The 13,123-nt window shown below is 46.7% G+C and overlaps 2 protein-coding genes across 2 annotated transcripts; both read right to left on the reverse strand.

Moving 5' to 3' along the window:
- Positions 1 to 7,742: 7,742 nt before the first annotated feature.
- LOC136464561 (uncharacterized) lies at positions 7,743 to 8,599 on the reverse strand. Its single transcript, XM_066463505.1, has one exon. It carries the CDS (start codon positions 8,437 to 8,439, stop codon positions 7,981 to 7,983), a length of 459 nt encoding a protein of 152 aa, XP_066319602.1. The 5' UTR covers positions 8,440 to 8,599; the 3' UTR covers positions 7,743 to 7,980.
- A 144-nt stretch (positions 8,600 to 8,743) lies between these two features.
- Positions 8,744 to 12,417, reverse strand: LOC136464560 (uncharacterized). Its single transcript, XM_066463504.1, has 7 exons — positions 11,937 to 12,417; positions 11,757 to 11,854; positions 11,516 to 11,657; positions 10,888 to 10,983; positions 10,393 to 10,512; positions 9,981 to 10,243; positions 8,744 to 9,102 (listed from the first exon to the last, which is right to left on the reverse strand). The coding sequence occupies exons 1-7, from the start codon at positions 12,415 to 12,417 to the stop codon at positions 8,992 to 8,994; spliced, it is 1,311 nt and encodes a 436-aa protein (XP_066319601.1). The 3' UTR covers positions 8,744 to 8,991.
- Positions 12,418 to 13,123: the final 706 nt, after the last annotated feature.

The following is a 13,123-nucleotide window of genomic DNA, read 5'->3' on the forward strand; positions in this document are numbered from 1 at the left end:
CTAGTCATCTTGTTTGTATTAGTGAGGTACGGTTTGATGCTACTAGAGTGGCGCCTAAGCAACCCTTTTTTTAAATACCTTTGAATCCTAGACTTTCTTATACCAAGTTTGCTAGACACATCTTCTACGGTCATTCTTTGTTTGAGTGGAATGCTACGCAATTGTTCCAAGTCTAGAGGGATTGCCTTGCGACCACATCTACCCCTCTTTTGACTAGCAACCACAACCGGAATGTCATTGGCAAGTTGGTCTTTACCTCGCTTCCATAAGCGTTGTACAGTTCGAATGTGGAGTCCAAAACGATCAGCAACAATGCTCGTGTCTTTCTTGCCAAGTTTCCCATTTTTACTCCTAGCTAACAATGCTTGGTACACTTGTTTTGTTTGTTGTTCGGCCATGTCCTTCCTTCGGCCATGTCCTTCAATCGGTACCTCAACAGCATGTTCTAGTAAAACAAAAAAAAAATGAATAACATTCATCTACTTAGCCGAGAGCATAACGAAAGGAAAAACAACCCGAGAGCATTACCGGCAACGTTTGCAACGTAACCTAAGTCAACAGCGCCAAATTCATCCAATGGAAGGTTCAAATCAAATCCTAAAGATAAGGAAACAACAGAATGAGAAATTTGCATGCTATGAACATCATAAATGGAAAATCCAAATTGAGTAACAATAGGCACAATACCAGCATTGCCGTCACCTTCTTCTATGCGGACGTTGAGATCAAAGGCAGCATTCCTTGGATCAGCCATTTCATTTTATAGATGGAAACAGAAGCTAAGAAGAACACCGGACAGTGGTAACATGAAGCTAAGAAGGAAAGCAACGTTTCTTGCCTTTAAATAGATGGCACAGACAGGCAGTCCAAACGTTTCGCAGCGATGAAACCGGGTCGTTGTGCGCGCCAGCAAAAAAAACACGCCACACGAACGTTTCATAGGGAAGAACAAAAATTTGGAAACGAACTACGCACGCTTCAAAAAATTTTGGCAACGAACACATGCAGCGCGTGCCATGCAGCAGCAGCACTCCACAGCGAGCAGCGCGAGCCAACAGTGCCATGCAAAAAAGATTCAGCACCAGCAGCCACAGGCAAAAAAGTTCGAGTCCGTGGGGTTTCGAACATAGCACCACCGGACTCGGGACTAGCTGCACTAGCTAGTAAAACTCAGGAACTTTCTCTTATGAAATGTAGCCACAGACATATTTATTAGGGATAAATAGGAAAAACTCTACCATAATTCTACTCTAATTAATTACTCTTTGGTAAACACAACCATTTCCTAGACGACTTTCTTTGTAGGTATGGAGGGAGTACTGCCATCCTGGATTCTGCTCATAGATGACGATGGCTGCTGCTACAGTCCTAGTACTGTCGTACTCGTACCTGTAGTGCTGGGTGGGCCGGGTCTAGGAAGAGAGACGGGTTTGACCGAGGTTTCTCCTCAACGGCTGATAAGGACTCTGCGCTGGCACCGCGGGGCGCGCACACGAGGGCCCATGCGCCGGGCCCACGGAGGACGGAGCAGCGCGCCGCTCGTCGCTCCACAGTCCAGAGTCCAGAGTGCAGGTGCCGCCCTGCCGCTGTACTCGTACAGTACGTGCAGGGTCTCTATTCCCCGGACTACCCCTCTGACTCGTCCAGTTCCGCACCTGCTTGCTGCCGGTCCGGCGGTCCACGGCAACAGAGAAACAACAAACAGCCATCGTGCAGGGGCAGATGCGGCAATTCATTCCCTCTCGCTCGTGCTTGTGCTCTCTCTCACCGCGGCGCCGTCGGTCGCCGCTGCTCGCCCGCCGTGCAGGCGGCCTCCCTGCACCGGCCGGCGCCGAATCCGGCGGATTGGCGGAGGGCATGCCGCTGCCGCCCTCCACCCTACCCACACGGCGCCTACTCGCCTGGCACTGTGCTGGTACGTTTTTTTTGTAAATTTAGATTTTAGTTTTTTAGTTAGTTTATTTAGATTTGTTAGTTTAGTTAGACATGGTTAGGGTTAGATTAATTAGTATATTTAGTTTGAAGTCATACATTAAGGTTAGATTAATTAGTTTTTAGGGTTAGATTAATTAGTATATGTAGTTCGTAGTCGTACACTAGGTTAGATTAATTAGTTTTATAGGGTTAGATTAATTAGTATATTTAGTTTTTAGGATTAGGGTTAGTTGTAGATTAGGTTTTTTTTAGGTTCGTTTGAGTTGTAGATTAGTTTCTTTAGTTAGATTTTTAGGGTTAGTTTTAGCTGTCGTTAGTTATTTTTAGTTAGGTTGTAGGGTTCGATTTACTTAGGGTTAGGGTTAGTTGTGCCAACGTTATTTTTAGTTAGCAGGTTTAGTTTTAGCTAGGGATCGGATATGCAGTTTTTCGTGTTACTTTTGGATTACGGCTAGTTTAGTTAGTAATTTGCTATTAGGGTTAGTTTTGTTTTAGTTTATTTTGTTTAGTTCGCATGGTACTTCATTTAACTAACACGATACTTTGCACGATGCGATCAGGAATGTCGACCGATTTAGTTCCTTTCAGAATTTACTATGGCGACGGTGAAATCAGATATGGGGACAGCGGGGTAGACCTTAGTGAGTTCCAGGTCTTTGACACAGAACTGAATTCACCGCTAGATTATAGCCAGAAACAAGTTTTAGCCTGGCTGCATGAATATTTGGGTGTTTCGCCCTCCCAGCATCGTTTCAGGATTAGTATGTTGGTGCCTAAATTGCGGGAGAATGGATGGAGGTGGGAGTTGTATGAGGCCAGTAGCACGAAGAAGTGGCTTTTTCTCATGTACAAGGCGTTGGAGCATCGTTATTACAACATCATGCTTGTTTAGCTCCTGGATGGTGGCATGTAGGGTGAGAGTAGCAACACAGGTGCAGTAGAGGATAACTTAGAGGCCGCAAATGCTGAGCAGACCTATGTTTTCGATCCTCAGGCGGTTCAGAACACGATAGAGGATGGAGAAGCGGAAGAGTATGGTCCGTACATGGAAGATGACCAGGGTGAGGAGGACGAAAGAATCGTGGAACAGATAGAGGCTGACGATGCGGAGCACCTCGCCTTTGTGGATGAATTTGCTGGCAGGAGCTTTGACGACAAGACCTATATCCCTGAGGATTGGGCTCACGTAGCACCAGATGCTATGACGGTCGATGATGGTCATCATTCGTCGTGGGAGTATTCAATGATTGAAGTGAAACAAGGGCAGATGTTTCATGACAATGTTTATCTGCAGCACGCAGTTCGGCGGTGGGCTTTTTCCAAAAAGAAGCAGTTTAAGGTGATTATTTCTAACCCCACGACATGGGACGTGAATTGTGTGACCCCAGGTTGTACTTGGCATGTTCATGGTCATATGCCACGTACTGAGAGCAACTTCATAGCCACCATTGTCCAACCACACAGTTGCTTGTTGTAGACAACGCTGGTCAAGCATAGAACATGACGGCGGAATTCGTGGCAAACATAATGTACGACGAGATAGTTGAAAAAGTTGGCATATCTAGTTGAAAAAGTTGGCATATCTCCATTTTGGACAATGCTTGCTATTCAGAATAGATATGGCTATGAGATTTCTTATGACATGGCTTGGAGAGCAAAATAGTTAGCCTTAGAGAAGAGGTTTGGTAATTACAAGGACTCATATCACCACCTACCAACTCTTCTAGCAACCATTCAAGCGAGAAACCCTGGGACTATAATTGATACTGATGACTACACGAACGTGAAGGGGGACCGTGTCCTCAAATGAGCTTTTTGATCTTTCGGGTACATGATACAGGCCTTCAAGCACTGCCGACCTCTGCTATGTGTCGATGGTACTTTCTTGACTGGCCAATACAGAGGCACGTTGCTAATAGCCATAGGGGTTGACGACAACAACTAGGTTGTGCCTATTGCTTTCACTCTGGTTGAATTGGAGAATAGCGAAAGCTGGTTGTGGTTCCTGAAGTTGCTGAAATGAGCTCTCGTGGAAGAAAGGGAAAATGTTTGTGTCATGCATGATCGTAATGCAAGTTTATTGAATGCAGTGGATAAGTTGAAGAATGGTAGGGATCTAGAGGTCTAATGGCCCGATATACAAAGTCGATGGTGCATGAGGCATCTAGCTAGTAATTTCTAAAAGCGGCACCTCCACCTCTGCCTCCAGTCGTAGGATCTGGAGGACGTGCTTGTTCTTTGCACCCGACGGTTGGAGTCCTAGGTACTTTTGCAATGATCTTCTGATTTCTTCATGCATTATGTACGTAACATGCTCTATGTGACCTTACAATTTTTTTGGTAGGTGGACGTGCTTCTTGCAGTGACTACACGACGGGTACTAGCAGCTTCGCGACCTTTTGCACAGACGACACTCCTCCTTGGTTCCCCGATGAGGCCAGTGAAGGCTCTTGTTTGGTTTTGATGAATTGATAAAACCTTATGTGCTAACCTATTTGCTCTAAGTGATCATGAGATAGGTAGCACTATTTCAAGTGGTGGAGCGAATGAGGATCATGTTGATGGTGGTGATGGCCATCATGATCAAGTGCTTGGCTTGGAAAAGAAGAAAGAGAGAAACAAAAAGCTCAAGGCAAAGGAGAAACTTGATAGGAGCTTTTTGGTTTGGTGATCAAGACACTTAGCGAGTGTGATCACATTTAGGATCGATAGCCGTACTATTAAGCAGGGTGAAACTCGTCGTGAAATGCGGTTATCAAAGTACCACTAGATGTTCTAATTCATTGCATATGCATTTTGATTTAGTGGAGTGCTAACACCCTTGAAAATATTTGTGAAAATACACTAACACACGTACATAAGGTGATACACTTGGTGGTTAGCATATTTGATCAAGGGTGGCGAAGTTGGTGAAGTGGAGGAGATGTTTGTCACTGTTTTTCAGTGACCGGACACAGCTCTCGTGATGATCGGGCTCAGCGCTGTAGCGTCCGGTCATTTATAAAAATGGTGGCGCACTTGGGCTCTATCGGTTGGTTGACCGGACGCTGGCGCAAGGTGGTGAACGGACGCGCCGCCTCTGGGTCCGGTCAACGCTGACGTATGGTGATGCAAAGCGCAGGAGTTGGCCAAAAAGGATCAGACTCTAGACCGTGTCCGGTAATGCGTGACTTGATGCGTCCGGTCACGATTTTCCCACTCTGGATGCTTACTGGAGTTGATCTGACGCTGAGGAGCCAAAGGGATCGACGCGTCCGGTCGCTGTCTGTCCGTACGCGAGCGTTGTAGGATCGGACGCCGGGCGAATGCGTTAGGTCATGGCGTGGCGCGTCCGGTCATCACTAACTTGAGCACGAGGGTTTCTTGACCGTTGGCAATCAACAATCGTGGTTGAATCAGTGGGACACGTGGTAGCGATCCTGTGATCGGACGCATGGTGATGTGCGTCCGATCGTTTTGATCAGCGCGTCCGGTCAGCGCGAGGCAAGCTGTAGTGAGAGCCCAATGGCTCTATTTCATAGGGCTCCTATTTAAGCCCCATGGCCAGCTCAAGCTCACTCTCTTGGCCATTTACATTGACATAGCAACCTTGTGAGCTTAGCCAAAGCCCTCACACTCATCTCCATTATTGACCCATCGTCTTTGTGAGATTGTGAGTGGATCCAAATGCATTGCTTGAGTGATTGCATCTAGAGGCACTTGGTGATTGTGTTTCGCTGCGGGATTCACTTGTTTCTTTTGATGGTTGTCGCCACCTAGACGGCTTGATGCAGCGAGGGTCATTGAGCGGAGGAAGGTGCTTGTCTCCGGCTCCGCTCGTGGTGATTATGAGGGGTTCTTGACCTTTCTCCGGTGGAGAGCCAAAAGGTACTCTAGTGGATTGCTCGTGGCTTGTGTGATCCTCATCTTGTGTTAGTTATGCGGCACCCGATTGCGGGTTTGGCGTGTGATGTCAATTAGCGCGTGAACCTCCAAGTGAGTGAATCGCCACAACGAGGACTAGCTTATCGGCAAGCAAGTGAACCTCAGTGAAAAATCGTTGTGTCATCTTGTCTCCGAAGATTTCTTGGTATTCATTGTGATTGGATTGATCATCTCTTGCCACGGCGGTATATCTATCACATTCCCTCTCTTACACTTACATTTCTAGTGTTGCTACAGTCTTTAGTGTAATTAGTTTTGAGAGCTAGCTTGTGTCGAGTCTAGTGGTTAGTGAGGCTCTTTAGTTATTCTTTGAGAGCTCACTAACTTAGTTGTAGTCACTTAGCATTCGTGTGCATAGAGACTATAGTGACTAGCATTGTGGTAAGTGACTTGCATTTTTAATAGGCTAACGCAACACTTGTTTCGCCGTTTAATTGTCTAATCACTTTGGCTTAGTGTTGTTGTAGATTTTGTATAGGTTATTCACCCTCTCTAGCCATTAGGACCTTTCAGCCGAGCCCTCACAGCTTTCAGGTGCATCTCTGCCGACCGAGGGTACGCAGCTATAGAGTCAACCTCGCCGGCACGCCAGCGCCGTCCAACAGACCAGCTCACTTACCCTACGACGCAGATTCGTCACCGAGGAGCATAGGCCGTCAAACGTGGGTGTCGTGCTGGTTGACCTGTATTAGTCGTATGGTTGCATGGATATGAACAAATATACTCCTGGATTTCTGATGCATCCAACCGTTTTAGTCGCTTTACAACCATTTAATGGAGGCAACGCAGCGGACAAACGATGTAGGATTTGCAAGTTCGTACGTTTTTTAAGCATGAAATAGTGTAATCGGGCTCTGACAGGTATGTCGGCCTCTGGAGAGCCGACAAGCCTGTCGGTCTTCCCAAAGTCGGTAGGGACTCGGCCCTCCAGATGCCGACGGGCTTGCTATCGACGTCGACAGGCCGACGTCGGCTGCCATGTCACCCCTATCGGTTGTTGAGGCGTCGACATGAGACCTGTCGGCCGCCCAGAGGCCGACAATGCCCCTGTTGGCTTCCCAGTGGCCGACAGATGGTATACCTACACTTTTTGTATAACAGTTTCTAGATTTACAATTAATTATTAAAAATATTTTTTTAAAAAAATTTCCTCAGTAGGCCACGTCTGCGACTGGGGGCCCTCGCTTTGTGTTGTACACGCTGCTGAGAAGGGCGTCTTTAGCGGGAACGTGGGCGGATCGTCCTTTGCATCGCATTGCGATTCATGTCTGAATTCTGATCATCCTTTGCATCACGTTGCCAGTTGCCACAGAAGGTAGGCGAAAATGACCGGGGTTTTCCTAGCACATGCTTAGCTCCTGTAAATTAGCTGAGCTTTGGTAGATTTCTGCATGATGCTGCTCTCCTTTTTTTTCTGACGAGTTGCTCAAGGGATTGTCCACACTGATGTTTTCTAAATAAATACATTGATAATGTTGGTTTTGACGTGACAGTCTGAACTTTGAGGGCTTGTGTGGATGTACTCATATTCAAATCAATTATGTGGGTTAGAGTAGAGTGAGACGAAAATTGGTTAATTTTTTAACCCAACCCACTCCAATACAAGAGGATTGAGGTAAATACAAGTGCATCCACATAAGGCCTGAAGGTTTACATTACAATGAGTTTGCTCAAGCGGTAGAAACCATCAAAGACAAGTGGGTTTTTGGTTGCCGTGTCCATGGCTGCAGCAGAGCGAATGAACAATGGTTTCTCTTTCACCATGCAACATTGGGGGTAAGAACTTTGTGCATAGTGTCATTGTATGCAAGATTGCTATTGATGCTGTGTTTCCCCTTGTAGGTTCAGTATACTCAGACAACTCATGTAATTCTGACAGAAGATACTGAAGAGATGATGAGATTATGCTCAGATGATCAAGTACATCCTGTGCAACTAATGCTAGCGAATTGTTTATTAGATGGGCAGATGGCAGTGGCACTACACAGAATTCCCTTTCCATGATATGGGCCACATACATGGATGCAAATGGAACAGGATGCATCAACCTGAAGTCTGATCATGGCCGAATGACGGAATGAGATCCAGAAGTAATTACAACTGCAGGTTGCAGTTATGACCTCACTTCCTGCTCTGCTGCTGCGCCTGGTGCTGCTGCTTGTGCAGCTGCGCTAACGCGATGGCCAGCATGGACCTCACCTTGGCCACGGCCGCGGTCTTGTCCGGCGGGCAGCTCGCCAGCGCCGCCCGCAGCGACCGCACGGCGGCGTCGGGCCGTCCCGCCCCCAGCGCCGCGCACGCCGCGCGGTACGCCTCGTCTGCGACCCTCGCGTCGTAGCAGGCCGGAGGGGAGGCTCCCCGCTGCCCCTGACCCTCGGGTCCCGGCTCGGGCTGCGCCGGCGCCTGCGAGGAGGCTGAGGCTGGGGCGGGGTCGAGGAGGGCGCAGGCACGGGCGTACTCGGTGGAGGCGATGGCCGCGTCGATCTGCGACATGAGCGACTCGGGTGTCGACGGGAAGCTGCGGATCGCGTCGAACGGGCTCCACCCTCGCCGCCCGCCGCCGCCGACCCCGCTGGACATGGTTTGGTGGATCGCGACTAGCGTAAGCGATGAGGAACCACGCGACACTCGAGAGAGGCTGTTTGGAAGTGGGAACCGACCACACAGCCGGGCTGCTGAAGCGCTAATCAACCGAACCGATTTTGAACCGACCACACAAATCGCCGTGGCCCGTGGATATACAGTCTGTCCTGGTGACAGTAGTGATATACACAACACAGGAGTCGGAATTCAGGGGCGTAGGTAGCTTCTTCAGGGAGGGGTACAGAACACAATTCACAAATGAGCATCGCCGCGAACTGGTAACATCAATATCAATCAGAGGAAAGTTGGAAGGTCACCAATAGGTGAATCACTGAATTCAATTAACCACCACCAAATCCAATTGTGTACCCCAACAAGCATCGCTCAAAAACTTTCGCTGCCAGGTCGACTAAGCTAAGTTTTACTTTTACATCGTATATACCGGGGCGGAAAGAAGAAAAAGAAAAGAGTATAGTCGCAAAAGGAAAAGAAAAGTTGTATGGCTGTCTGTTCAAGTTGGATCAACTGAGCTGCTGGGCGACTGGTAGCTCATGCACTGATGACACCAGACATCCACGGCACGACGACAGGTGCAGTGGGATGAGCATCTCTGTAAGGCTCCGAATACTTATCTTTGAAGTTCAGTTTGGGGTGGTCAGCCTGCAAGTAACAGCAAAAACCATCATAAGTGAGATATATTTGCGAGGGAACCAGAAATGACTTTTGCATGTATTCCCACATGATAAATTCCAAAAAAAAGTGACCAGATGTTTGAACAAATATTAGGCTTGTATAGAAAGAAAAAAAGTAACACGAAGGAACCTTCAGCTTTGTCAAACTATTTATTAGTAATGTAGCAAGACAAATCAGCTTGCCTAATCATCATGCAGTCATAAACCAGACTCATGCACAACAAGGAATAACAGACACACTTACATCCACTATAATAAGAAAAATGATTGTTACCAGGACTAATGATTTTTACAAAGAATCCTAGCTTAAATAAATCTAAAAATGTAAACCAATGTGCCACTAACTTGTCCATGCACCATCGTAACTCATTATTTCAACGAGTTGCAAGCTTGCGGAAAAATAAGATTACTCTGCAATCATAGCCAAAACTGTAATGGCTATATGAAAGTACAGTACAGCAAATGTGCAAAAGCATCACGTTTTTTATCTTGCTTCTGCTATTCAAATCCCTTCTAGTTATAGGAAAGTACAGCAGTTTTAAACTTGGAAGTAATATACAATATCACCTCATTTCCATACTGTTAATAACAATTAACCTGTGTGATACGCTTAAAATGCATAAAACACTGAGGTCTTTAGTTAGGAATCATGAAGAATCAGACATTGCCGACAATTATCCAAAAGCCAACTGTTAATAACAATTAACCTGTGTGATACACACAAAATGCATAAAACACTGAGGTCTTTAGTCAGGAATCATGACGAATCAGACATTGCCAACAATTATCTAAAAACCAAAGGGCTGCAGTGGTTGCCAAAACACATATAGAACAGACATGCGCTACCTGTTTCAACCAGCACTCCTGATGTTTATGCTCATATTTGTCTGGTGAGAAGCATCCAAATTCCGATGGGCAATAAACCCATATATTGCAATTCAATTCCCCTGGCTTGGCATTCTTAGCTTGATCAAGACAAGCTTGACAACAATCAGCAGCAGATTCTTTGTGATGTGTTAAACCCCATCTAACAGCAGCGCCATCATAATCTGTATGTAGCTCAGCATTACATTGTGGGGACAAGGGTGGACCTGCTACTATCTCTTCTTCTGCAACAGTAGAGAACATTGGAAATCATAAATCAATCTTTCTTCGGGCGATTCAAAAGTACACAAAGGATCCAACATGACACCAAGTACTCTAAACATCATAAATGAACTCAAACACAAACACATTGCATAACCATATAAGAACAAACCTTCTTGTTCATTTTCAGGTTTATCATCTTGTACAGTATGTGTGACTTCCACTGGTATCCAAAGGCCAATATCCTCCATAAGCATATGCCAGTTGAACTCCAGGGCTCGTTTTAACATTCCTATAGGGTAAGACCAAACTCAAGTTTTATAGTTGAGGAAACAAAATAGTGAAATACTCCCTCCGTCCCACAATAGAAGTCGTTATGGGATGCGTGCGGGTCAAACTTTCTCAACTTTGACTAGATTTGTAGAAAATAAGTGCAACATTTATATCTCCAAATAAGTTTATTACGAAAGTATATTCAACGATCTATCTAATGATACTAATTATGTATTATAAATATTAATATTCTTTTATATATAATTGGTCAAAGTTAAAAAAAAAACTGACTTCTTGGGAAGCGAGAACGACTTCTATTTGACTTCTATTTTGGGATAGAGGGAGTATATAGAAGCACCAAAGATACCAAAAACAGAAAGTTATGGTCACATACTGGTTTCCTCACTAGATAGGTCCAAAATTGATTGATTCCGAGTGGATGCAACTTTGATGTCTTTTAACTTCTCAACACGCCATGATTCCACCACTTCTGCCATATGCCCATATATATTAGTAAAAGAGAGAGATATACTTTAAGCTCTGTATAATACCGGAAGACTGTGGTTTGTCATAAATTAATCTAGATCTTGCATGCTGCAAAAGCAAGAAGGAAGCATGCATAGCACAAAGCCAGAAGGTTCACGTTTAGAGTAAATTTTGAAAGTGGCAGAGAAAAATAGTGGAAACAAACTAAGCAGAGACTGAAGGAATGCTTGTACCAAACGACTAAGACCATTAGCTCATTGGGCCTCCTATCTCATCATTTCTGCTTTACAGATTTATTCATAATTCCATTATGCTCAAAGAACCACTCAGGCAAGAGCATTTAGCATGGGTCACAAAGTGCAACTTGAACTGATAAGCACTAAGAAATTTAAAAACACTCTTAAAGTCACCACTGGATGTGTCAAAATAGGCCCTTTGCACAAATGCATGCCAAGTGGGCAACGAACAATGAGATAAGATAATCATACAGGGCGCAATCTCATTTGTACATAAAACAGCAGCTCTACACAGAATACCTCTTTGCTGCGCGAGGCTGCTGTTATCCTCCAAGTCGTGCAACCGCCGCACAATATCATATGAAACCTTCTGCTTCAGCACCAGCGGCAGCTCCTCCCGCCGCTTCACCTCCTGGTCGAATTTCTTCCGCAGCTTCTTTACCTTTGCGTTCATAATTTCAGTGGACTAGATCGTAAGGTACTAATCTATCAACACAAAGAACATACGAAATTTTTTAAAAGAGTTGTCCATTGGAAGTACCGCCCGAACGAGCTCAACGGGCTCCGACTCGCGGCGAATCCGGATCGACTCCTCCACCCTCCTAATCTGCTCCTCCGTATACTGCACCACTTCCCCGCCTGAAGAAAAGATCAAATAACACCCAGTCAGATTCACAGAAAGAAAACCGAAGGTGTAAACATGGCGAGGGATTCCACTCACGGTTGGGAGCGGCGGGTGCGAAGGAAGCGGGGGCGGTGAGGGAGCGGAGCACAAGCAGCGCGGCAACGAGGTTGCCGAGGCAGACGGCCACGGTGACTCGCCGGTAGGAGCACCACCCCGTGGTGGCGCGGCCCCCGAACGACACCGCCCGCGCTATGCCCCTCGCCATGGCGCCGCCTCCGCCATCCCTACCGACGCGGCATTGCGCCCCGCGGCCTCCGATTCGCGAGCTCCCCGCCTCGATCTCGCACGACCGCGCACCCCACGACTCGACCGACGCCGACGACCAGACCAATGCGCAGGCTACGTACGATCGCCGCGGCGGTGGGAACTTCTGGAATCCGGCCGCGCCTCCGACTTCGCAATTCGTTTGGGCGCTCTCGTTTCCGCAAACGAAGAAGGGGGGAAATTCTGGGGCGGCGGTAAAGCTACTAGGAATATGAAGCAAATCCCTCTGCTGGGGCTTTGTTGATGCTAGCATTGTGGCCCACTTGTCAGATTAGGTTTTTTCTACTAAGGTCAGTCTCAGCGAGGGTTTTATTTCTCAGTTTTCAACGTATCCATATTTTGAAAACAGTGCAGAAGAGTTTTATCTCCATAAAACTCTCTCTACTTCTATAAAACTTTTATCTTCTCTCTCCATCAAGACAGTATCATATCAGTATATTTAATACCCATAAAACTCTATAAAATCCCCATTGAAACTGGACTAATAATCCATCGTATCGTGTGGCCGAAGCAGAGCAGACAGCAAAGAGTGACGGGAGGAATGCAGCGAAGGGATTTCACTGTACGAGGGCTAGCGTTTGCAAGAGTTTCCTAAACATCTTTTTAATCTTTGTTTTTTAGAAAAAAAAAATCCACTCTAACAACTCCTAATGTTTACCTCGAAATTTCTCCCTTCCGCTTAACTTTACGCGGACGAAGACGCCGTTCCCGCGGAGTCCTTCACGTCAACCCCCTTTGCCTTGCCGCCTCGGTTCGGCACGAGCGCTAGCACCTGCTCTGACTCCCCCGTCCTGGCCTCGGAACTTTCGCCGCGGGCGCGGTTGATGGATGCGGCCGACAGCGACGCTTCCATCCCTCGCTGCGGGTCTCCGCCTCTCCGGGTGCGGTTGGGCTTCGTTCCGTTTCCCCACGCGACGCTCCCGCCGTGCCTTCCGACGGCGACGCGGGCGGTGCTGCCG

Source organism: Miscanthus floridulus, chromosome 7, assembly GCF_019320115.1.
Source record: "Miscanthus floridulus cultivar M001 chromosome 7, ASM1932011v1, whole genome shotgun sequence".
Lineage (NCBI taxonomy): Eukaryota > Viridiplantae > Streptophyta > Magnoliopsida > Poales > Poaceae > Miscanthus > Miscanthus floridulus.

Coding starts and splice junctions, on each gene's coding strand:
- LOC136464561 (XM_066463505.1), bottom strand. CDS start 8,439: ATGTCCAGCGGGGTCGGCGGCGGCGGGCGGCGAGGGTGGAGCCCGTTC.
- LOC136464560 (XM_066463504.1), bottom strand. CDS start 12,417: ATGCTAGCATCAACAAAGCCCCAGCAGAGGGATTTGCTTCATATTCCT. Junction 11,855..11,936: donor CGCACCCGCCGCTCCCAACC/GTGAGTGGAATC, acceptor TCTTTTCTTCAG/GCGGGGAAGTGGTGCAGTAT. Junction 10,984..11,515: donor CAGCCTCGCGCAGCAAAGAG/GTATTCTGTGTA, acceptor GGCATATGGCAG/AAGTGGTGGAATCATGGCGT.